Source organism: Schistocerca serialis, chromosome 5 (genome assembly GCF_023864345.2).
Source record: "Schistocerca serialis cubense isolate TAMUIC-IGC-003099 chromosome 5, iqSchSeri2.2, whole genome shotgun sequence".
Classification (NCBI taxonomy): Eukaryota; Metazoa; Arthropoda; class Insecta; order Orthoptera; family Acrididae; genus Schistocerca; species Schistocerca serialis.
The window spans coordinates 233,898,869-233,925,511 of NC_064642.1; the positions used below are offsets into that span (position 1 = coordinate 233,898,869).

The window sequence follows — 26,643 nt, forward strand, 5'->3', positions numbered from 1 at the left end:
GGCTGTTCAGGAGAAATGACAACTGAGCTGCAGACTAGTCCTTGACAATCATTCCTTATATTTTCTCAGCAGCGAATCATACGATTCGTCGTTGGTTGTTAACACTTTTGTTTTTGTACTCATCTGCCCCAACATACCGCAATGCTGGCAGTGATTTGTATATTTCGATGCTCTCTAATAATAATGGAATTTCGTCTTGTTTTGAACACATTTTCCGTACAGCAGCAGACCTAACCTCCTTGGTCTGCGTAACACGTGAGAGACTGTCAAGGATATTGTCAATACTGCGCACAGGCGGTACAATATTTTCGGGCAGCGCAATATATTTGAAAAGTTTTTGACGTTCCCAAAATCGCTGCACAGCCTGTCAGTCTCACCCTTATAAGTTCAGTACATCTACATCTACATCTACATTTATACTCCGCAAGCCACCCAACGGTGTGTGGCGGAGGGCACTTTACGTGCCACTGTCATTACCTCCCTTTCCTGTTCCAGTCGCGTATGGTTCGCGGGAAGAACGACTGTCTGAAAGCCTCCGTGCGCGCTCTAATCTCTCTAATTTTACATTCGTGATCTCCTCGGGAGGTATAAGTAGGGGGAAGCAATATATTCGATACCTCATCCAGAAACGCACCCTCTCGAAACCTGGCGAGCAATCTACACCGCGATGCAGAGCGCCTCTCTTGCAGAGTCTGCCACTTGAGTTTATTAAACATCTCCGTAACGCTATCACGGTTACCAAATAACCCTGTGACGAAACGCGCCGCTCTTCTTTGGATCTTCTCTATCTCCTCCGTCAAACCGATCTGGTACGGATCCCACACTGATGAGCAATTTCTCAAGTATAGGTCGAACGAGTGTTTTGTAAGCCACCTTCTTTGTTGATGGACTACATTTTCTAAGCACTCTCCCAATGAATCTCAACCTGGTACCCGCCTTACCAACAATTAATTTTATATGATCATTCCACTTCAAATCGTTCCGCACGCATACTCTCAGATATTTTACAGAAGTAACTGCTACCAGTGTTTGTTCCGCTATCATATAATCATACAATAAAGGATCCTTCTTTCTATGTATTCGCAATACATTACATTTGACTATGTTAAGGGACAGTTGCCACTCCCTGCACCAAGTGCCTATCCGCTGCAGATCTTCCTGCATTTCGCTACAATTTTCTAATGCTGCAACTTCTCTGTATACTACAGCATCATCCGCGAAAAGCCGCATGGAACTTCCGACACTATCTACTAGGTCATTTATATATATTGTGAAAAGCAATGGTCCCATAACACTCCCCTGTGGCACGCCAGAGGTTACTTTAACTTCTGTAGACGTCTCTCCATTGATAGCATTTCGACCTCACTGAGCGTAAATGTCATGTTTTTGCCACATTACTTTTCACCTAGCCCAATATGCTCTCAGTCGGATTTAAATGAGCATGATACGGATGAAGCCTGATTAAATTATGTGCTTTAGCGTTAGGCAGTTCGTCGACATGACAGCGTGGAGTTTTTGGCTTGTAAGGTACTATAAGTTCCCATAACTCCGCCTTACAAAAGCTAGATTCAACGTTATCCAATACAACATTTATTAGGACCCGAAGCAAAATATCCGATTCCTCCAGCATTGTTGGAGCTTTATCCGTCACAATGGAAGGGTATGGCGTGTTCTCCATTACCACTGTCGAACTCGGAGGAATATTTTGCAGCGGAACATTATCCTTGCAGCCGGTGAACGTGTTCTTGGACGACCACTTTTATTGCGAATCTCGCGTTCAGACGTGCTGCACTGTTATTATTAATGCAAAGCCAACACAAAACATTTGTTCACAATACCTGACTACTGCAAAAAACGTCAACGCCAGAAAATACCACTTTACAATGAGAGCTAAGGAACGAAGGTGTATCTAATGCGTGACATCACTTGGTACTGTTTATCCACAGCATGGCAACAGGGCGCTTTACCAACCGAACTGCTGGCGGGATGGTAGGGAAAGCCGGCTCGCCATTGGTGCTACCTGGGCAATGGCGTCACGTCCCCTCCGGTGATCAGAACGTCAAAAGTCGCAATTAATTTTAAACACACTATAGTAACGTGTGGAACTTCACTGATCAACCAAAACATTACGACCACCGACCCAATAGCTGGTAGGTCTACTTTTGGCGTGGATAACAGCAGTGACACATTGTGGCGCGGAACCAATGAGGCCTTGTTAGGTCGCTGGAGGGAGTTAGCACCACAGCTGCACATACAAGTCCCCTAATCACCGTAAATTCCGCATAGTGGGCGATGAACTGTCACTCCACGTTCAATCACATCCCAGATGTGTTCGATCAGGTTCAGATCTGGCGAGTTGGGGGGACCAGCACATCAACCGGAACTTGCCACTGTGTTCCTCGAAACACTCTACCACACTCCTGCCCTTGTGACATGGCGCATTATCTTGCTGGAAAATGCCACTACCGTCATGAAGGGGTTACGTGGTCTGCAGCCAGCAAATAATACTCCTTGGCCGTCATGGTGCCTCGAACGACCTCCACTGGACCCATGTATGCCCACGTGAACTTTCCCCAAAGTATAATGGAGCCGCCGCCAGCTTGTCTCCGTACCACAGTACAGGTTTCAAGGATTCACGCCCTCCCACGGCGTCAACGTCCACTGCCGATGGTCACGTGCCCATTTTAGTCGTAGTTGCCGATGTCGTGGTGTTAACAAACATCGTTTGGAGTGTTTGATGCACTGTTTGTTCAGGTACATTTGTACTCTGCCCAACACTAAAGTGTGATGTCAGTTCCACTTCTTTTGTCAGCATTTCTACCTCACAGAGAGTAAATTTCTTGTTGTTTTTTGACACATTACTTCTCTCGTAGGCCTATGTAATCTTTGTCAGATTTTAATAGTTTGTCCAGTCTACGACGTCCTATATCTGCAATGATGTGTAGCCGCCCAACCCCATGACGGTTGGACGTGGTTTCACCTTGGTTTCGCCACATTTTGAACACACTCACCACAGCACTCCTCGAACACCCGACAAGTCGTGCAGTTTCCGAAATGCTCTTGCCGAGCCTCCGGGCCATCACAATCTGTCCTCGGTCAAACTCGGATTGATCGCGCGTCTTCCCCCATTCTACACACGGACAGCACGCTCACTGATACTACATGTACCGTGCGTGTGTCTGACTAGCAGACATTCCTCGCCAGGTTCAAATGGCTCTGAGCAGTATGGGACTTAACATCTCAGGTCATCAGTCCCCTAGAACGTAGAACTACTTAAACCTAACTAACCTAAGGACATCACACACATCCATGCCCGAGGCAGGATTCGAGCCTGCGACCGTAGCGGTCGCGCGGTTCCAGACTGAAGCGCCTAGAACCGCTCGGCCTCCTCGCCAGGTGACGCTGCTATCGAATGGACGGGCATAAATCGATCGTAGATCGGTGGTCATGATGTTCTGGCTGATCATGTACGTTTAGGTGCTCTACCAAAAAACGTTGAAATTTACTTTCCTTAAAAAGCAGAGAGTTCCGGAAAAGATTGAAATTTGACGTAAACAACATTTCTGGAAGTTTCGAGGATTTTTGAGAATTTTGTGACTTTCGTCCAATGAGCTAAAAAGTTCCGCATGGCATGTTGTGCTGTCATAACTCCGACAGCTGAATGTTGGTGAACTGGGTAGTATTGAGAATTATTACTATTTATTGGCTATTAAAAGTTGCAGTTCCTTAGATACTAGGTCACGAGTTTTATACTTTGGCTGCCTACTGCTGAAAAAATCAGGTATATGCATGTATTCCAATTATGAACAAAATGTGTTTTTCTGTTAGCTGTGTTATGGCGGACTTGGCAGCAGCGTGTATATTATTAAAAGAATAGTAGAGGACAGACAGCTTATACGAATTTATTTAAAAGCCTCAGACAGACCTATTATAAGGAACCTGCTTTGTAGCACGGTAGAGACGGAACACTTTATGAACATTGTGTGGTGTCACCGCCAGACACCACACTTGCTAGGTGGTAGCCTTTAAATCGGCCGCGGTCCATTAGTATACGCCGGACCCGCGTGTCGCCACTGTCAGTGATTGCAGACCGAGCGCCACCACACGGCAGGTCTAGAGAGACGTACTAGCACTCGCCCCAGTTGTACAGCCAGAGACGTACTAGCACTCGCCCCAGTTGTACAGCCGACTTTGCTAGCGACGCTACACTGACAAATACGCTCTCATTTGCCGAGACGATAGTTAGCTTAGCCTTCAGCTACGTCATTTGCTACGACCTAGCAAGGCGCCATAGCATTTGATATTGAGATTATAACATGCACCGTCAAGAGCGATGTACACCAATTGTGGATTAAAGTTAAGTATTATATCAACTACGTACTTTATTTGCTACTATTAATTCCCTTAACTGTTCCAGACCTCACGCCAGTCACCGTGTAATTAAACGCGTGCATTTCGGCCTCCTCTAGCACACAATGTTGGCTCTTATGCCAACACATCATATTGCTGACACCTATATTGCAGCCTGTCTTTTAAAACCGCTTTTTCAGGTTGAACCACATAGCGCAATATTACTAACGTTCTCCCTAGACTGCTCAATAACATTGTGCAATACTTTTGTGGTTCGGAACGTTGGACGAAAAAGACGCCGTTGTTGTGATAATTGATGTACTTCGTTGCAGGCAGAAAAAAAAGGATAGACGAAAAATTAGTCCAAGGAACGTCAAAGATCACACACGAAAACTGTTGAGGCAATTCTTGACTTACATTACTGCAAAACTCATTGGAATTCTCGTTTCATCAACTACTGACGATCCTTAAATATTACATTTAAGAAAACTGTAGTTGCTCGAATGTCACGGTAGATATGGAAGTTTCGCATATTACTCAGTGGCAAAATACTCTCCTCTTTGCGTGCTATCATTTCCAAACTCTTGTTTTGTTAACGCAGACCGCTTATGAGATGTTAAGTGGAGATATCAATATTTCAATTTGGTTTAATCACTGCGCATGCGTTTGTTAAGGAGCCCTTTAAATACCTTCCATTTTCTCGACACTGGAGACAGATAGCGAAATCCTTCCACATTTAAAGAATAATTCAATATGTTATCAAAATTTCGTGTGCAGCAACGTATGACCTAACACGCACCAAACGCAAACTCGTAGCGACCCCTATTTTTCATTACAAACTTGTACAATTTCTTTCAGTAGTTTACTAACATCGAAATCTCCCTTACCGAAATGACAAGCAATTCATCATGAAGCTGATGAATAAAGCTATAAAAGTGGGCGAGAATCAAATTCCGTTCCTTCAAAATCCGTTGAGAATGATTGCAGATCGACTGGATTGCTATTCATGCAGTCATGTGAGCTTGATAAATTCTGTAACTTGGCTTTATTGTCACTTCCTAATACGTTCAGCACACGATGGCGACTATGCTTCTCTCCACTTGCTCCGTACTGAACTGTCAACAGTCACAACTAATTTGAAACTCACTATAGAACTGAATTATGGCTCCTCAAGACAAGGGCATGCAACTCTCTCTCCCCTCCATAATGATTGAATGTTGTCTGTTCTGATTGATGGGAACATACTCTGGCCAACAAGCTTTTCACAGATATTTAGGTAATTTCCATACTTGATCAATCTCCAATTCCGAATTTACTTTAAACAGTTTCTAAACTCTGTATTTCCCAAAAAGCAAATTAACTCTAAATAATCTCATTTTTACATGCCTTAAGTGCAGAAGTAAAGATCTTACTCCTAGGATCCTTAAATTAGCTACATTCGTTTACGCATAACAGCCATGAATCTGACTTACTGCTCAGTTACACTACATGATTCACATGCTCATTCATCATTAATTATTAACAGATTTCAAGGTTAATAGATCACATACACGTTTCATTCACTCCCACATTCAATCTGACAGCATAACAAACGAAAATAATAATGTAAAGTTACTGAAAAGAATAATTACTCTTTGAAAACTGATACATTAGGTAATTTTTATTTTTATAAACAGGACACTGTCTAATAAACTATTTAGTGATGAAGTGTTTAATTTAAACTCTACTCTGATACACTTACAAAAATATATTAAAGCTCACTGTCGGCTGCTGCAGGCAACGAATTCCCGCACTTACTCCACATTATCAGTGAGCTGTGCCATTTTGTGTTGGCTCCTCTAGCAGCTTGCTATAATACTGTGCTACAGGGATTTCAATGCGTACCATGACTGCAGGGATGTACCTAAAATTAATTAAGTCACTATATTTTTTCGAAGTGATAATTGTTGTTGTTGTTGTGGTCTTCAGTCCAGAGACTGGTTTGATGCAGCTCTCCATGCTGCTCTGTCCTGTGCAAGCTGCTTCATCTCCAAGTACCAACTGCAACCTACATCCTCCTGAATATGCTTAGTATATTCATCTCTTGGTCGCCCTCTACGATTTTTACCCTCCAAGTTGCCCTCCAATACTAAATTGGTGATCCCTTGATGCCTCAGAACATGTCCTATCAACCGATCCCTTCTTGAGGTCACGTTGTGCCACAAATTTCTCTTCTGCCCAATTCTATTCAGCACCTCCTCATTAGTTACGTGATCTACCCAACTAATCTTCAGCATTCTCCTGTAACACCACATTTCGAAAGTTTCTATTCTCTTCTAACTATTTATCGTCCATGTTTCACATCCATACATGGCTACACTCCATACAAATACCTCCAGAAAACACTTCCTGACACTTAAATCTACACTCTATGTTAACAAATTTCTCTTCTTCAGAAACGCTTTCCTTGCCATTGCCAGTCTACATTTTATATCCTCTCTACTTCGACCATCATCAGTTATTTTGCTTCCCAAATAGCAAAACTCATTTACTACCTAAAGCGTCTCATTTCCTAATCTAATTCCCATAGCATCAACTTATTTAATTCGACTACATTCCAAATCCTCGTTTTGCTTTTGTTGATGTTCATCTTATATTCTCCTTTCAAGACACTGTCCATTCCGTTTAACTGCCCTTACCGGTCCTTTGTTGTCTCTGACAGAATTACAATGTCATCGAGAAACCTCACAGTTTTTATTTTCTCTCCATGGATTTTAATTCCTATTCCAAATTTTTCTTTTGTTTCCTTTACTGCTGCTTCAATATACAGATTGAATAACATTGGGGATAGGCTACAACCCTGTCTCACTCCCTTCCCAACCACTGCTTCTCTTTCATGCCCCTCATTTCGTATAACTGTCATCTGGTTTCTGTACAAGTTGTAAATAGCCTTTCGCTCCCTGTCTTTCGCCACTGCCACCTTCAGAATTTCAAAGAGAGTATTCCGGTCAACATTGTCAAAAGCTTTCTCTAAGTCTACAAATGCTAGGAACGTAGGTTTGCCTTTCCTTAATCTATCTTCTAAGATAAGTCATAGGGTCAATATTGCCTCACGTGTTCCAGCATTTCTGCGGAATCCAAACTGATCTTCCCTGAGGTCGGCTTCTACTAGTTTTTTCATTCGTCTGTAAAGAATTCGTATTAGTATTTTGCAGACGTGACTTATGAAACTGATAGTTCGGTAATTTTCACACCTGTCAGCACCTGATTTCTTTGGGATTGGAATTATTATATTCTTCTTGAAGTCTGTATCCAGACTGTTGCACCTGCAACTACTGAAAAAGCTGCTGCCCCTCTTTAGGAACTACACGTTTGTCTGGCTTCTCAACAGATACTCCTCCATTGTGGTTGCACCTGCAGTACGGCTATCTGTATCGCTGAGGCATACAAGCCTCTCCACCAACGGCAGCGTCCATGGTTCATGGGGGGGGGAGGGAGTGATAATTAAAACTTTAAAATCACCCATTGTATTTTATCCACCAAAACGTTTCAATGTTTTGGGTGTGAATGTCAATAAAATTCCATTAATAATATTCATAACTGTATCGAAATGGACCCTAGTATCAGAGCATAAATACTATGACAGTCATTACAACCATGTTTAGTTCAGCATTATTGTAGTCATTCAATTAATTTTTCTTTATCTCACTTATAAGAGCACAAGAATTTAACTACAAACAAATTCTATATCTTTGCATGAGTCAGTCCCATAATGTGCGGGTACAAAAGCATAAGAAATAAAATTATCCCCATGACTTATACGTTATTGTTATCATAGTTATTTATCTCATTTCATGTTATTGTATTAATTAATGTATTAGTAAATGAGAGTATTAGTGACTTTTTAAAATTCTTTTCTTCATTTTCTTTTTATTGGTTTTTAAATATATGTCTAAGAATAATTATTTGTTGTCATGTATGTTAGAAAAATATCTAGTGGCAGGAAGTGTGGTTTCTGTCAGTTAAATTTCCTGTCTGGAGTTTTGTAATTTGTTTTCTTTGTGCAAACAAAATATCACATTTTTAATTTTTTATATTTCATGTGTGATACATAACATGGTCACTATGTGAAGCAAAATTGTAACTCGAAATTATAGTATGATTGACTGCATGATGGTTGAGTATCTTGTTAAATACAATTTGGGGTACATGAAGATTGATTCCAGATTGAGGGAGCAGAATGGAATATAACAGCAAAACATTTCACGATGCGTTTCAAATGGCAGCCCACACAGGCTATCAACTTAACTGAACATGAAATAACAGTTTCTTGGGAATTTAGTTTTGCCATTTGCATTGTTGAGGTGATAGTGACGTCATTTTCTTACATGGGAATCAGTCATGTTCTAGTAGCGAATTTTATGCTTTTGTTTCTTTTCAGGCTTTATTTTAATGTTTATTTCGTTTTCATGGTGCATTGCAAAGGCTTCATGACGACGTGTGTATTTTTCTTATGAGTGTCCTTCCACAAAATGTCCATATGTGTGAAAGTTTTAAATGATTTAGCTTTTACAGTACTTGGTCGTAGAAATTCTTGCACTATGCTTAAATAGGAACATAAATTGATGAATCCATCTTCATTAAATAATTTTTTTAATATATTGTCAACTGGTCATTCTCAGAACGAATATTTCCTGATCAGCTTCAATTAATTAAAGTATACCTACACACAAAGAGGGAAAGGATGATGATCCTAACAATTACAGACCATTATCCATAGCATCAGGCTTCTCCAAAATATACGAAATGCTCATGCTCAAAAATCTAACTGCTTACCAGGAAAAGTACAGGGTGGGGGCAAATTAAAGTGCCCCAGAGAACAGAGTTCCAGGGTACAAAGAAATGTAGGAGAATAAAGGAAGTACAGTACTAACATGGTCATAGTAGATGTTGAAAGTGACTATCATTCATCTCTTGGCACTTTTGGGTCATGGTCAGCAAATTGCTGAAGTCGGATTGAAGCTAGACTGCGGGCATTGCTGCAGTCTCATCCAAAATGTTCTGCTGCAGTTCTTGAAGACTATGAGGGTTGTTAGACTTGAGGGCTCCCCCAACAAGGTAACTGCACACAGACAGATCAGGCGTCATGGGTGGCCAGGGAGGCCGCAAGCAGACTGACCTCTGCTAACAACTGTGTCAGTCGTGAAGATGCTGTTCAAAGGTTTGGCCTGCTGTATGGGCAGTTGTCTCATCCTATTGATAGTAACTGTAGGACTTTTCCTCCTCCGTTAATGCTGCCACAAATGGTTTCCAAATGTTGGCAGTGCAATGTGCCGATGTCATCATCTTATGAACGAAGATGGGACCAGTAATGCAACGTGCAGACACTGCACACCAAACCCCAACCCTCTAATCATGCAGTGGTGTTTTGTGGGAGTTAAGCGGATTCTCTGCTGCCCAGAAGCTGTGATTCTGTGAGTTGACATAACTACTCAGGTGAAACCAGGCTCCATCAGACATAAAGAACAGATGGAGGAGCATCTGCTGGTTTTAATGCATGGACAACAGACACTCGGTAGGGATGCAATACAAGTACAGGTGAAATGTTTGTGTGATATGCCAGTCCCTTGTGACAGGCGTCGGATTGATTTGATAGGACTCTAAAGTATTTTCTTGTGAACTGCAGCCACATTTTGTGGTGTGCAGGCATGTTTCGGAATGTTCTTTGATTTGTTCAAAACAGATCCTGTCTGATCCCTTTTTTAGACTAAGCATTGCATAGCACTCTTTGCTGGCACTTTGACACCAATAAACTTATCAGCAAACAACGGACCAAACCGTTTCCAAGACTTTGTTCTCAAGTAACTTCCCACAATTAACACCCACCGCTCCACTGTGAGTACGATCCACATGGCACTGCTCCACTCACACTGACGCAGCTTGCACTATGATCTAAATCAGTGTGGTTCAAGTGACAGACATACCTGTGGTGTGCACATTACAGGGTGTGCTTAATGCATACGTTCACATCCAATCGTATCCACTCCTCCGGGCCACTTTTATTTTCCCCACCCTGTATATTATAGTAATTCCAACACAGCATGGATACCAGAAAGGGAAATAATTGGGAATTCAATTGAATCATTAACGGAATTTATTGCACAGGCCTTGGAGAACAGGATGGTACTGTCCGGAATTTTTCTTGGCTTAGCCAAGGCGTTTGACGCAATTAATCACGCAGTCCAAGGAAAGAATCCAGAGAATTCTGGTATTTGTGGACAAGCAGCCAACTGGATAACATCTTATCTCAGTAACAAGAGATAATATGTAACCATTAACAGAGTATACAGATAGGAAGTTAGGAGTATTAAGTACGGTGTTCTTCAAGGATTTGTAATGTTACCTATGCTCTTCAGTTTATTTGTAAATCATGTCCAAGCATACGAAAATAAAAATGATACTGTATGCAGTTCATGTAACTACACTAAATCTTTCCAATGATTTTGAAGCGCTTGAGAAAAATCCTTTCATACCAGTCAATAATAAAGCACAATGGCTCATGGAAAATTAATTATTAATCAGTAAAAACTACGTACATAGTTTTCAAAGCGCGACAAAAAGAACACTACACACAAGGTTTTCTGGGTGAAAAAGAACTGGAAGAGGTAATATCAGTTAAGTTTTGCGATATAATGATAGCCAGTGAGCTAAATTGGTAGAGGTAGATAAATACTGTTTCCAATTAGCTAAACTCAGTGATATTTGTAATGAAACAACTTGCTCATTGTGCACATCAAGACGTGTCATGGACTTTTTGAACCATCCATGGAATATGAAATTACAGTTAGGGGGAACATAACCATCACAGGAATGGACAGAATATTCGAACTACAGGAAAGACAACCATTTGAATTATGTTGAAATAGAAGCAAAAAGAATCTTATAGAAACTGTTTCAAAGATCTTAATATTCTGACATTCCCATCACTATATGTATTCAAGACCAATGTGAGAACATTACAAGATCCTAGAAACTGGAGACTAATGAGGCTGTTCATCCCCATACAAAGAATGGAGAACAATTTCGGTGCATTTCACATAGACTTCAAATTTTCGAAAAAGGACCTAAATGTTCCGGTAGAAAGTAAATCCAAACACTGCCAAGATACTTACGAAATCTCAAAACGTATGTTCCCAGAAATCCTAAAGAAGATTTTAACAGAAGAAGAGTTCTGTAGTGTGGCTGAATACTTGAACAGACTGTGTAGAAAAGTTCGTGACGTCAGTGATAAATTTTATATACCACAGTAAGAGAAAACAGAATTAGAAATTATATTAGAAAGTAAACTACATTTAAAACGACTCATTTACAATAAAAGATTTATGTCACAAAATCGTATTTTTAAACTCGTGTATGTATTGTAAATGACTGAGCATGATGTAGCATTATGTAAATACTATGCAAGCTATTATATGTATTTACTGTGTAGTCTAGATTATAAGCATAATGACGTTTCCTGTGTTACAAGCACGTAGCTGTACAAAAGGTAGTTTACGGGACCAATAAAAACCACAAACACAAGCACTACGATGTGACAGTGCCGTCGCCTTCCATTCTGTTGCCCTTCAGTGTTCGACATCTAACGCTCACAGTGGAAACCAGTGTAACGGAACGGAATTGAAGGCGACTGCACCATCGTATCGCGGTACTTTCACACTAGACAAAACGTCAGCACAATTTAATTTCATATATCCCAGAGCGAAACGGTAAAAGTGAGGTTATGAAATATCATTTGCTATGCAACTAGTTGGAATGTTGTATCAGAATTAAGTAACTAGCAAAGATGAAATATATCAAAACAAAATTCACAATGGGTGTTCTTTACAAAGTTTATGTGGTTAACTGCTGGGAACTGAAAGAGTAGGAAAAGTGTTGCGCAAAAAATTCAAAAATATGCGCAACACAATATTGAGAAGACAACAAACAAAACATTTTTGCTCTATCTTTAATGTTTTTTTAATAGTTCAAATTAATGTCAAAACCAACTGCATTTAATTTTAGTCATCATAATCAATGTTTTTAGAAAGCCTGCAAATGTGTTACTCTACTGATTATTTAAATAATAAAACTCTGTGCCAGTTGCGTTTCCTCATGTATAGTCCGATGTGTTTCAGGTATTTATTCTCTTGGAAATATTTACACTGATACTTTTTTATGATGTTTGCATGTGAGTTGTTCTGGCTCTCTTCCCTTGCAGTCGTCAAAATGCTTTAACTGAAAATATAAAATTTTTAAAAACTAGTGTTAGAAAATAAAAGATAAAGCATAATTGATAATTTAAGTAGTCACTAGTGTTAGTAATAGAAGTTATAAGTGGCAACTTGATGTAAATAATGTATTTCACGAAGAATGGAACTCCTCTGCCTACATCTACGTCTGTATCTGCTTACATACTCCGCAAATCACAGTGTGTTATTATGGCGGCGGGTGCCTTGTAGCACGACTACTCATTTGCTTTCCTATTCCACTAGCAATCTGAGCAAGGGAAAGATGACTGTCTATATGCCTCTGTGCGTGTCCCAATTTCCTATCCTCATGGTCTAACGCGAAATTTGCGTTGGAAGATTACCAGTTTTCTAACTTTTCTCAGAAGCATTTCGTGAGAAGAACCCCGACTCCACTCCAAGAATTCACATTTGGGTTCATGAATCATCCCCGTAATATTTGCGTGTTAATCCAGTAACTGTTCGAGCACCTCGCTTCAGAAGTGCTTCTATGCCTTTAATCCTACGTGGAGGGGATCCCAAGGATTTGAGGAATGCTCAAACTCTTCGTATCATACACTCCTGGAAATTGAAATAAGAACACCGTGAATTCATTGTCCCAGGAAGCGGAAACTTTATTGACACATTCCTGGGGTCAGATACATCACATGATCACACCGACAGAACCACAGGCACATAGACACAGGCAACAGAGCATGCACAATGTCGAAACTAGTACAGTGTATATCCACCTTTCGCAGCAATGCAGGCTGCTATTCTCCCATGGAGACGATCGTAGAGATGCTGGATGTAGTACTGTGGAACGGCTTGCCATGCCATTTCCACCTGGCGCTTCAGTTGGACCAGCGTTCGTGCTGGACGTGCAGACCGCGTGAGACGACGCTTCATCCAGTCCAAAACATGCTCAATGGGGGACAGATCCGGAGATCTTGCTGGCCAGGGTAGTTGACTTACACCTTCTAGAGCACGTTGGGTGGCACGGGATACATGCGGACGTGCATTGTCCTGTTGGAACAGCAAGTTCCCTTGCCGGTCTAGGAATGGTAGAACGATGGGTTCGATGACGGTTTGGATGTACCGTGCACTATTCAGTGTCCCCTCGACGATCACCAGTGGTGTACGGCCAGTGTAGGAGATCGCTCCCCACACCATGATGCCGGGTGTTGGCCCTGTGTGCCTCGGTCGTATGCAGTCCTGATTGTGGCGCTCACCTGCACGGCGCCAAACACGCATACGACCATCATTGGCAGCAAGGCAGAAGCGACTCTCATCGCTGAAGACGACACGTCTCCATTCGTCCCTCCATTCACGCCTGTCGCGACACCACTGGAGGCGGGCTGCACGATGTTGGGGCGTGAGCGGAAGACGGCCTAACGGTGTGCGGGACCGTAGCCCAACTTCATGGAGACGGTTGCGAATGGTCCTCGCCGATACCCCAGGAGCAACAGTGTCCCTAATTTGCTGGGAAGTGGCGGTGCAGTCCCCTACGGCACTGCGTAGGATCCTACGGTCTTGGCGTGCATCCGTGCGTCGCTGCGGTCCGGTCCCAGGTCGACGGGCACGTGCACCTTCCGCCGACCACTGGCGACAACATCGATGTACTGTGGAGACCTCACGCCCCACGTGTTGAGCAATTCGGCGGTACGTCCACCCGGCCTCCCGCATGCCCACTATACGCCCTCGCTCAAAGTCCGTCAACTGCACATACGGTTCACGTCCACGCTGTCGCGGCATGCTACCAGTGTTAAAGACTGCGATGGAGCTCCGTATGCCACGGCAAACTGGCTGACACTGACGGCGGCGGTGCACAAATGCTGCGCAGCTAGCGCCATTCGACGGCCAACACCGCGGTTCCTGGTGTGTCCGCTGTGCCGCGCGTGTGATCATTGCTTGTACAGCCCTCTCGCAGTGTCCGGAGCAAGTATGGTGGGTCTGATACACCGGTGTCAATGTGTTCTTTTTTCCATTTCCAGGAGTGTATTTTGATTTCACATAAACAACCAGTGTGAGCGATGATTTTCGTGTGTATGAATTTCTGCATAACGAAGGAGTTACAGTAGCTGTAAGTAGATGGACAAAAATACTATCTTCTAACATTAGTGTTCAAAAATTACAAGATTTACGCAGGTATCTTCCGACTGCAATAAAACCTTAAGAAGACGACTACAGGGCAAGGGAGGCAGAACAACACACACACAAAGATCACAAAAAATACCAATGCAATTGCACTTATTAATGGGAATAAATTATTGAATGCTATGCACGAAAAAAACGTAACTGGTGCAGTGTTTTATTATTTAAATAATTAAAAACCAACTGTATTTTCCTCTTTCAACAACGCTGATTTTTTCACCCTTAACAAGATCAATTTAAAATCTTATTTCATCTAACGGTAGGCCATTTCTCTGTTCCAAGTATTATAAATCGTAAAACATTCTTCTCATTACAAATGCATGGCCAATTTTGTGCAAAACATCTCGTAAGAATAATAACGAAGAGTCATGGAAGCATTGCAGTGTGTCATGAAAATGAAGCCAGCAGTGAGAAGAAGACTAACTTAAAATCCACCACAGTAAGATGAGCGAGACTACGTTAACTCCCCATGTTAGAAGACGATGCCATTGGCCGGCCCCTAGCGTCAACTACGGAATCTTCTCCCCGAGGAAATTGCAAACTTGACGTTGACGTCCATTCTATTCTGTATTTCATTCCGTAGGCGAGCTGTGTGAACGACCTTATCTGAAATGCATTGTGGAGTAGTAGATGTCAAGTTTGAATCGATCTACACAATTCCCACCTAAATGGTGTCTTAAGCCGGGTTCACACATGCAACTAACATGACGCCACATCTTGTGGCTTTCTGTGGTTGCACCGTGAGTTACCGTTCACACAGGACGCCGCAAATTCTACAGCTTTCAGCATGGCATTAACTGCAATCGTATGAGTGAGTATTAATATTATAGTGCAGGTTATGGTACTGTAACTGTGACAAGAGTTAAATACAAGGAAGATGAGACCCAAATGTTACATCTGAAAATAGATTTTGCGCAAGAATAACTCAGGTGTCACAAAACACACTTTACAAAAGAAATAACACTCACGGATGAAAATGCTATCGCAAAGTAACCAACAGCTGGCGTTTAAATACCATCTGCAGACGCGCCATTCTTCAGAGATTTTAGAATCTTATGGTATTCATTGATGTAGGCATTTCGAATAATTAATTTTTAGTTTAACAGCTGTCACATCACACTCGAGGACTATTTTCCCGCGAGTAATCCACAACTTACACAGTGCTTGGTCTCACAATAAAGGTTACACAACTCTTTTTCTGGCTACATGTTAACTTTACTTACGAGGGTGAGTCAAATGAAAACCTTAAATATTTTTTAAAATATTGTTTATTGTGCAGAAGTGGTACAAAGCTGTATCACTTTTTAACATAATCTCCCCCACGCTCAATGCAAGTCCTCCAGTGTTTACAAAGTGCTTAAATTCCTTTGGAAAAAAATTCTTTTGGTAGTCCGCGCAACCACTCATGCACTGCGTGGCGTACCTCTCCATCAGAACGGAACCTCTTTCCTCACATTGCGTCTTTGAGTGGTCCCAACATATGGAAATCACTTGGGGCAAGGCCTGGGTTGCTCGCTCTCTTTGTTTCGTGTTGGTGGAAGTGAATCCAGGTTTCGTCCCCCGTAACGATTCTTGCGAGCAAGCCATCACCTTCTCGTTCAAAGCGCCGAAGAAGTTCTTCAAAGCATCAGCACGTCGTTCTCTCATTTCAGGAGTCCGCTGCTGTGGCACCCATCTTGCAGACACTTTGTGGAAGTGGAGCACATCATGCACAATGTGGTGTGCTGACCCATGACTAATCTGTAAACATGCTGCAATGTCATTCAGTGTCACTCGGCGGTTTTCCTTCACTATGGCTTCAACTGCTGCAATGTTATGTGGTCACAACTCGTTGTGCCTGACCTGGATGAGGAGCATCTTCCACTGAAGTCACACAATTTGCGAAGTTCCTACTCCATTCGTAGAGTTGCTGCTGTGACAAACGTGCATCACGATCCTCAACCTTCATTCGTTAATGAATTTCAATGGGTTTCCCACCTTCACTACGCAAAAACCGAATAACAGAACGCTGTTCTTCCCTGGAGCAAGTAGCAAGTGGGATGGCCATCTTTATACTGATACTGCAACGGTATGTGTGCTTCTGCACTATGCTGCCACCTACAGGCATTCTGCATGCTGTTTGTAGCACGCTTACCAACTTACAGGATAACGGCGCAAAATTTCGATTTCTTATTACAAATTTAAGGTTTTCATTTGACTCACTCTCGTATTTATTCATCAAAAAAAACTTTCAAGATTATGGGATAGGTCAACATCATTGGTTTGCAAATATTGCACACACACACACACACACACACACACACACACACACACACACACACTACTACAGAAAATTAAACATAGGCTGTTGTTCTTGTAGTTTCACAAGCTGCGAAAGTGTACCAGGAGACCAGATTTTTGATTTTTTTTCAGTAATAAAATGAAAACACACTGAAATCGAATGGAGTACAGCAGTAATTATACCTGTGTTAACTGCGACAGAATACTCGTGTTTCGAAATACAGCCACCAGGGGTCATTGGTAGAAAGATGGTGGCAAAGTACAACTAGGTTGAACTTTTTGTGGCATGAGAAAGTTGCGTCTCTTAATTTGCGCCACAGAAGTGGGTTCACACAGGCAGCTGCATAATGCCACTAGCTGTGGCGAGACTTTCGTTGTGTGTGTGAACTCAGCTTTATTTGTGTGACGGGTGAGTGGCTGATGATGACGTCACGTTTGCAGACACGAGCGGCAACCTGACGGTGGTCGCCGAGAGCGAGTGGTCGTCGCAGGACATCCGAGACCGGCGCGTCGGCCTGTCGCTGCCCGTGCGGTACGTGATCGTGAGCCACACGTTCTCGGAGGAGTGCGCCGTCTACGACGAGTGCGTGCAGCTGTTGCGCGACCTGCAGCGGCTGCACGTGTCGGCGCGCGGCTACTACGACATCGCGTACAACTTCGTGGTGGGCGGCGACGGCTACGTGTACGAGGGCCGCGGCTGGAACTACACGGCCGAGCGGCGGCCGCCCTTCACCGACAACAGCGTCACGCTGAGCCTGGCCGGCCGCTTCACGCAGGGCCTGCGGCCGCCCTCTGACCTGCAGATGGCGGCGCTGCGCGCGCTGATCCAGGAGGGCGTGCGCCGGGGCGCCGTCAGCGAAGAGTACCGCCTGTTCGCGCTCTGCCAGGTCGAGTACAACCAGAGCCCCGGCAGCCTCGCCTACCGGCTGGTCAAGAAGCTGCCGCACTGGTCGCTCTACAGCGGCGCCGCCCACGCCGGCAACTGCACCAGCTAGAAACCGCACACATAGCACTAGCGTCAGAAATATACCAGCCGGAAGTGCCATTGGTTATAACATGGGCAATATCTGTCTCTTCGTAATCTTTGTGTATGCTAGGAAATAAACAAGCGATTATTTATGCCAAGCATGAATACGATCGCAGAAATTTAAGCTGTCCTCTTAGGTTCCTGCCTAACCACACACTCGAAAATCACCAAATATTAGGAAATAAAAAGACAAATATTTTTGAAAAGAAACAGTCTGAATTTTATTGCTTATCATTTTACTCGCAGTAATTTCAGTTGACCGTTTAGATTCCTGCCCAACCACTCACAGGGAAACAGCCATATATTCGGAAATAAACAGACAAATATTCCAGAAGGAAATTTTCACTCTGCAGCGAAGTGTGCGCTGATATCAAACTTCCTGGCAGATTAACACTGTGTGCCGAACCGAGACTCAAACTTGGGACCTTTCCCTTTCTCGAGCAAGTGCTCTACTAACTGAGCTACCCAAGCACGACTCACACTCCCTCCTCACAGCTTTACTTCCGGCAGTACCTCGTCTCCTACCTTCCAAACTTAACAGAAGCTCACCTGCGAACCATGGAGGACTGGTACTCCTGAAAGTTTGGAAGGTAGGAGACGAGGTACTGGCGGAAGTAAAGCTGTGAGGACTGGGCGTGAGTCGTGCTTGGGTAGCTCAGTTGGACAGGAGCGGCCGGCCGGAGTGGCCGTGCGGTTCTAGGCGCTTCAGCCTGGAACCGCGCGACCGCTGCGGTCGCAGGTTCGAATCCTGCCTCGGACATGGATGTGTGTGATGTCCTTAGGTTAGTTAGGTTTAATTAGTTCTAAGTTCTAGGCGACTGATGACCTCAGAAGTTGTCGCATAGTGCTCAGAGCCACTTGAACCATTTGAACAGGAGCGCCGTGGTCCCGTGGTTAGCGTGTGCAGCTGCGGAACGAGAGGTCTTTGGTTCAAGTCTTCCCTCGAGTGAAAAGTTTCGCCGGCACGGTAGCTCAGCGTGTTCGGTCAGAGGGTTACGTGCCCTTTGCAAAAAAAAAAAAAAAAAAAAAAAAAAAAAAAGAAGGTTGGTAGAGCACTTGCCCGCGAAAGGCAAAGGTCCCGAGTTCGAGTCTCGGTCCTCCGGCACACAGTTTCAATCTGCCAGGAAGTTTCAGCCAAATATTTATTTTATCCCTCAGTTTATAATCAGACGAAAATGCAATAACATCGAATATTACAGAATATTACTACATACACCTGTGGTCACACCACTAAAATGGAAGAAGAAAACCTCAGCATATAGCAGCACGCAAACCTACTTCCTTCTATGCCGTAATCTATTATTTTATCCATTACGCTATGCCAAAGTCACGTCCATCTTCGTCTTTTGTATCGGTTATCATAGAGACTTTTGATGGTTTATATTGCTGATTCATTATCGACTGACATTTAATATAAGGGTGACATGGTGATAATTTTTAAATGCACCATTAGCTTGAAATGGTGTATTGCAAGTTGTAATACGAAACAATAAAATACGCCAATATTAATATGATGTCTACCACATCGGGTCAAACGTAGTAGCAGTATGGTGTAATAGTCACTAGCGTTAACGAGTACTGTGGCCTCACACTTGACAACACTCAATATACATGCTGTCTCAAACCTTCTACACGATTGAATACAGACGCAGCTCATAGTTTTCATACTGCGAGAGGCTGCAAATCTTTTACCAGAGTGGTCAAATTCTCGAGTGCCGGAGGGAGACTTGTATTGATTTTTTGTGCCTTTCAATTACATCTTAAAACACTTGCGTTTCACACTTCTGTCTAATGCAGAAGTGGCGAAAACCGTTAAACTACACGTCAAAATTCTGACAAATAACACATTTTATCAAGAAAACATCATTATCTAACGAGGAATTTGTTTGCATCTGAGAGTAGCGTAAAACACCTAAATGTTTGGTAAATTCTTGTCAGATGGAGACAAACAGTGCGGAAAGCGTTTTTACCGGCTAGTTAAAATTAAACTTTCCCTATTTAACACGTTATAACACAGGAACTAATTACCGTACGAGGACCAAACTTGGTGGCATTAATGTCAAGGACATTGGGAAGAGAAATAATGTGTAATAAATTCAGCTGAAATACTTTTAACGTGCTGCTACGGTACATATACCATTACGTACCGGTAACATTACTGCCACAAAAATGACTCAATATGGCGCCCATCAGTGTCCAAACCAGTCTGAAAGCGCAGGATTGCAATCTGCACAGCAGAACTAAGCACAACCAGAAATCACAGGGAGTGTGATCAAGTGATCGTACCGGCCAAGCACCTGGAAATGATCGGATGATAATTCGACTGTTTCCTAATGTGTTTCGGAAAAGCAGGTGAACTTTATGAGCGATGTGTGGTGGGGCCCCATCTTTCTTGAAAACTGTTGACAGATATGATATGCTGGCGAAGCATATCGCAGTAACGTTGTCCAGTCACACTGCTCGTCTTTGGTCTACTTGTTCAAAAAAGAATGGGCCAATGATTAACGTAGCTGTGAATCCACACCATACTGTGACACATTCAACATATAGAGGAACTTCATGCACAGTGAATCGAGGTGAAGATACCCACACTCAGCAATTGTGTGTGTTCACCTCACCCGTTAGGGAAAAACGAGCTTCGTCTGTCCATAGGATGGTCCAGGGCCAACTTCAGTCCTTGCGAGAAAGTGTAGAACAAAGTCAACATGTCGCTGTGCATCCTGTGGTGCAAGTTGCTGTACAATATGGATCTTGTACGGGTATCATCTGAGAATGGTTCAAAGCACCTTCCGTACAGAGGACGACGGGATGTTCAACTGTTGTGACACAGCACACGTACTGCCTGACGATCAGGAATTGCATGCAGTTTTGTCTGCCATACCAACAGTGATTTCATCAACAGCGATTTCATCAACCACCTGTGGTGCAACCAGTCATCAGCCTCTTCCCAGAATGATGCCCAGTTCTCCAGTTGATTCAGACTTCTTCATCATGCTCCACACAGCATGTGGAGAGAGAGGACCCTTCTGTAATCCTTTCAGCCAGTGATATTCTTGAAGTGCAGCTGCAGCATTACTATTGTTTGGATAACAGAACTTCACCAATAATGCCCTGCTCCTTTTGTCCAAGCTTATGTTGATAAATCAACAAGTGCACTGTGAATGATCAGGTGTGTGTGACTATGAATCACGGTGACTGATCACAGCACCTGGTGGCAATAGTTGGAACTGGACTGTGGCAATGTGACACTTGGAAATCATGCACCCCATTCTCTGGACATTAATGCTACCAACTTTGGTACTCATATGATAATTAGTTTCTGTGTTATACATGTTAAAGGGGGAAAGTTTAATTATAACCACCTGGTGCTTTTGATCACCTTTCAGATTTTCACGCCAACGGCCTTGCCGCAGTGGTAAAACCGGTTTCCGTCAGATCACCGAAGTTAAGCGCTGCCGGGCTGGGTTAGCACTTGGATGGGTGATCACCCGGTCTGCCGAGCGCTGTTGGCATGTGGCATGCACTCAGTGCTTGTGAGGCAAACTGAGGAGCTAGTTGATTGAGAGGTAGCAGCACCAGTTGCGGACACTGAAATACAGCCGGGAGAGCGGTGTGCTGATCACGTGCCTCTCCATATCCGCGTCCAGTGATGTCTATGGGCTGAGGATGACACGGTGGCTGGTCAGTGCTGTTGGGCCTTCATGACCTGTTTAGGAGGAGAGGAGTCACATTTTCACCTCTAGCCAGTCCTGTAATAGAAATTTAATATTATACAGATGCATGGTGTCTATTCTTTCACACATTTCTGAAAGAAAAGACAGCACACTTTCATATAAATGATTCACATCAATGGACAATGAATCCACAACCTCCAGCGTGGATGCACGTTTATGTTTGACCTCTAGCACAACTCTAAAATTAGCGAACATGGAGGACATGGATGAGGACTGTGGATCAGTGGTGGTAGGTGGGAATGTGAGTCGGATGCCGACGTAGTTCGTACCTTTGTGATAAACTCTTTGTCCAGGTAGCACTGCTCAGAAGATCCTGAGTTCAAGTCCTGGTCCAGCACACATTTTCACTCAATGCTGCTGATGCCACACAAAATCCCAATGCAGCTGATATCGTTAGTTACTTCCTTTTCCTTTCCTTCCTCCCACCTTAAATTTACATAAAAGAAGTTTAATATATTTTCTTATTCAGTTTTGAAATGATAGCATTCACTTTATGTCTGCTACAGTCTTTTTCTAAAATTACAAAAATTATGCCACAAAAATAATGTTTTCCCAAATCTAATGACTTGTTTTAAGGTATAACATGTTCAAATTTAAAAGTGTTCCAAATGAGAAAATGTTGTCAATACTGTATTTGATGGTCTATGTTTTATGTTATTATACTAATATGCACCAATAATTAGGATGTGAAATCGAATGATGTAGTAGTGTTATGAAAAACCAGTTACAAGTCAAAAATATTTTGAAATAGGAGTTATTGGCAACTAACACAGATTTCCATTTTCAAGACAGGGTAAACTGTTGAGACATTAAAGACGCTCAGCTCATTAGCATGCATCTTCTTCTGTTCCAAGCGATGAGCAACAAAGTACCGGTATGCTTAACCTTCCACACTTTATGTAACTAGGTTCAAAAATGTACAGAATATTACTCACCATACAACTTTTAAACTGAAGAATTAACAGTACCCTCCAAACAGCTTTAATATTTTATAAAGCACTTAAATATGTAGAACTCTTATTATTAACAAATGCTGGCAAAACACAACCTCACACCACACAAAAAAAGGTTAGAAAATGCCAGAAACCACTTATGGGAGTTTCTAATGTGCATTCCTTTATGTAAATCTGAAGTCAATCACTAGATTGAAATACTAACTAGAAAACCATGTATTCTTAGGTACACTATCCTCCAGGTACAGCTGTCTCCCCTATTGTAGTGCACTCTAGCAACAATTAATTTTTACAACAGCTGTATGAATACTTTATTCATATTTGTACATTTTTATAAACAGTGAGTATCACTGAACGTAATAATTAGGTCAATGTTAATAAGTACAAAAAATAATATAGGATAGATAAAAAGCATAATTAAGTAAATGACAATAACAATAAATTATTACACAATAGATCACTTATAAGATATATGCACTATGTAGTTAGGTCAATGATAAGGCCAATAAATAATTAAATACTTAGATAAATGACAATGTGTATAAAATCATAATAAAATAGGTACACAAGATCGGTTATGCTTATATATTACAATCTATTGCTAATTTATAGTTGATTCACAGAAATACAACTCCCATAGACACAACCAGTTGAGCCTTCAAGAAGTTCACAATTTTCACACTGTTCTACGTTTTCTGTAAATTCCACCTTTTAGTTTACGTTGTTTACTTTATGATGATGATCACTGTACTTTGCAGCTAACTGGAAATGATTTTCACCTGTTTGTTAAACAAGTAGGATATGATGAAAAGAAATTGTTTTAACTTCCCGACACAAAGAGAAATATGACAACTTTGGAAAGAAAAATGTAATTTAAAACTGAAATTCATAGAGGCTACTAGATTTATGGATTCTTCTTTAGACAGTTTATTTTTAAGTTATCAATAAATGACATGGAAAATATAAAAGATTTTTTTCTTAAGGATAAAGTAGATTTACTTATAAGAAAATACATTTACCCCTGTGGCTGTACAGACAATTGGAAAGTATTTAAAAAACACAATTACCAGCAAAAGACAAGTTTTATAGCAGACTTAATGAATGTGGCATAACTGATGAAGATTATAATGATGAGGAATTAGTACACAAAAATGTTATATATAGAGTCTTGGAGAAAATTTTAATTTGTACATAAAGATGATTTTTATTATTATCTGATGCATTTGGAAACTTCAGAGAAGCGAGCATAAAACCAGATAGTTTAGATCCTGCAGATTATTGTAGAGCACTAGGACATTGTGTGCTACAATTTTGAAAATGAGTAATTTTGAAAATGAATAAACAGCTATTGACAGTACTATGAAAAGGATAGATTGCTACTCAAACAATGGAAAACCAGGATGGAATAATAAAACACACACACACACACACACACACACACACATTCATGCAAATGCAAATCACATGCGCACATGACCACTGTCTCTGACTGCCGAGACTAGGCTCAGACATGACAGTGGTCATGTGTGTGTGAGTTGTGTTTGCGTGAATGTGTATGTTGTCTGATTCAGAAGGCCTTTCAGCCAGAAGTTTACTTGTTTAGTAGTCTTTTTTTGTGCCTGGCTGGGACTCAACACCTCCACTTTATGGCAAGTTGTAATCTATTCTTTTCATAATACTGTCATAGATTGCTACTCACGCAAATAAGATACTTTGAGTTGCACTTATTTTGAGGTGTCTATTTAGTAATAAAGAATTTAGCAAAAATGAATTTGATGAGAGGTGAAAAACATGAAATATGTATGATAGAGATGTGTAATTTTGGTGTAATTTTTGTTCCATAGATCCACACAAAATACCCAATGGTGCAGAAAGCAATAGTGAAACAATTGCTTTAGAAAATAAATTAGATATATTACCATATGACTATTACAATAAGACAGTTAAGAAGAATGAAAAAATCCAGTCTCCCTACATTCATTTTCATAATTGATATATAAATCTATTGTATGAACTCTGCTGTAGAAGTGAATCTCCATCTGTCAAAATCTTCAGATGAGGTAACTGAGTCTCTGAAATAGCAAAATTTATTTTCATCATAGCTGAAAATACAGATTATGTAAGTAAAAACTGCTGTCGTGTTGGATGTAGCGTACCAGAGCAGTTTGTTTATAATATTTATCAATCATAATTGTTATATTAACAATACCAGAGAAGGAAAGTTGCTACTCACCATATAGCGAAGATGCTGAGTCATGATAGGCACAACAAAAAGATTCACACAATTGTGGTTTCAGTACTCTGAGACCGCAGACGTGTGTGCAAGTTGCGTTTGTGAATGTGTGTGTGTGTGTGTGTGTGTGTGTGTGTGTGTGTGTGTGTGTGTGCGTGTGTGTGTGTGTGTGTGTGTCTTCTGCTGACAAAAGTCTTAATGGACAAAAGCTATAATTGTGTGAATCTTTTTGTTGTGCCTTTCACGACTCAGCATCTCCGCTATATGGTGAGTAGCAACTTTCCTTCTCTGGTACTGTTACATTCCATCCTGGAGTTTCCATTGTTTGATATTTGCTATATTATTATTTCTGATTATTCCCTTTTAAGAGAGTGACTGAACTTGAGTACTCATGATTTCTTCTTCTTCCTTTATTCTTCCCAAATTCTCTTCATACACTTGCTGTGCTCTTTCTTGCACTCTTCTGACCATTTATTTCCTGTTCTTTTCTCATTGTGTTTTTGTTTAAGTGTATGTTTCTTTATGATGTTCCTGAACTGTTCTTGGTTGTTTATGTTGTCTTGTGTGACTCCCAGTTCCTTAATGTCTACCTCTATTTCGGTAATCCACTTTGTCTTGTTCTTGCTAGTGTTTGCTATGTCAAAGATTTACCTTGTGAACCTGTTCTTGTTCATCCTGCTGATACATTCATAAAATTTCATCCTTCTCTTTCTAGAGGTGTCCATTATTGTTTCTATCTCTTTGTCTCTCTTGTTGGCCTCTTTATCCAGATTCCTTCATGAAACACTGGTCCATATATTTTCTTCAGAATTTTTCTTTCTTGCTTTTCAATCTCTCTGATTTTGGTATGAATATGAACCACCATAATTTTTGCAGTGTAGAGTGCTTCTGATAGAACCACTGTGTTGTAATGCCATAGTTTTGCATTGACAGAAATAGATTTTTTTATTGTAGTGATTCTAAGTGAGCTTATATACTTTATGTAATATGGAGATTTTTTTTCTTGATTGGCTATTGAGTTCAGTCCTGATGGTTGGATTATCTTTCCTAGATATTTGAAGTGCACAACTTGTGCCTCTCTCCTGTACTGAGATGAAAGGGAGAGATTATCTGTAGGCTTTCTTTCCATCTATTGAGTCTTCTCGTAGGAGAATTGTAGGCCAGTTTTCTGTGAGATTTTGTGAAGCTTCTCCAATGGAAGTTTGGCTTCTGCTCTATAGAATGGCAAGATCATCTGTGAAAGCGAGACACTTCACATTGGTTCTCTGCTCTTTTTTAATCCTGAGTTGAATTTCCTTTATTTTCTTTTCACATGTCCTCACAATTTTTTCCAGAACCATGTTAAATAGAAAGGGAAGGGGAGAGGCTATCTCCTTGGCAAACACCAGTATCAATATGAAATACTTCTGACATTTGTCCCTTGAATTTAAGTTTGGAGGTTGTACCTATTAATGTCTGTTGGATAACTGATCTTGTTTTCCCATCAATCTTGAATTCGTCTAAAGTGTGGAACAATGTTTGCCTATCCATTGAATCATAAGACTTTTTAAAGTTGACAGAGGTTACCACAATATTACTGCACCTCCTCATTTGCAAGATTGTCTTTAGGTTCCATATCTGTTCCGTGCAAGATCAATCTTTGTGAAACCCTGACTGAAACTCTCCTATT

The 26,643-nt window shown here is 41.5% G+C and overlaps 1 protein-coding gene and 1 pseudogene across 1 annotated transcript in view; both read left to right on the forward strand.

The window, feature by feature from the left end:
* The window catches only part of LOC126481861 (peptidoglycan-recognition protein SA-like), a 206,530-nt gene extending 187,518 nt beyond the window's left edge, over positions 1–19,012 (forward strand). The window contains exon 3 of the mRNA XM_050105820.1: positions 17,469–19,012. Within this exon, the coding sequence (XP_049961777.1) occupies positions 17,469–18,022 (554 nt within the window). The 3' untranslated portion in view covers positions 18,023–19,012. The remainder of the gene's footprint in view (positions 1–17,468) is intronic.
* Positions 19,013–21,448: 2,436 nt separating this feature from the next.
* Positions 21,449–21,566, forward strand: LOC126482770 (5S ribosomal RNA; annotated as a pseudogene).
* The last annotated feature ends 5,077 nt before the right edge of the window (positions 21,567–26,643 follow it).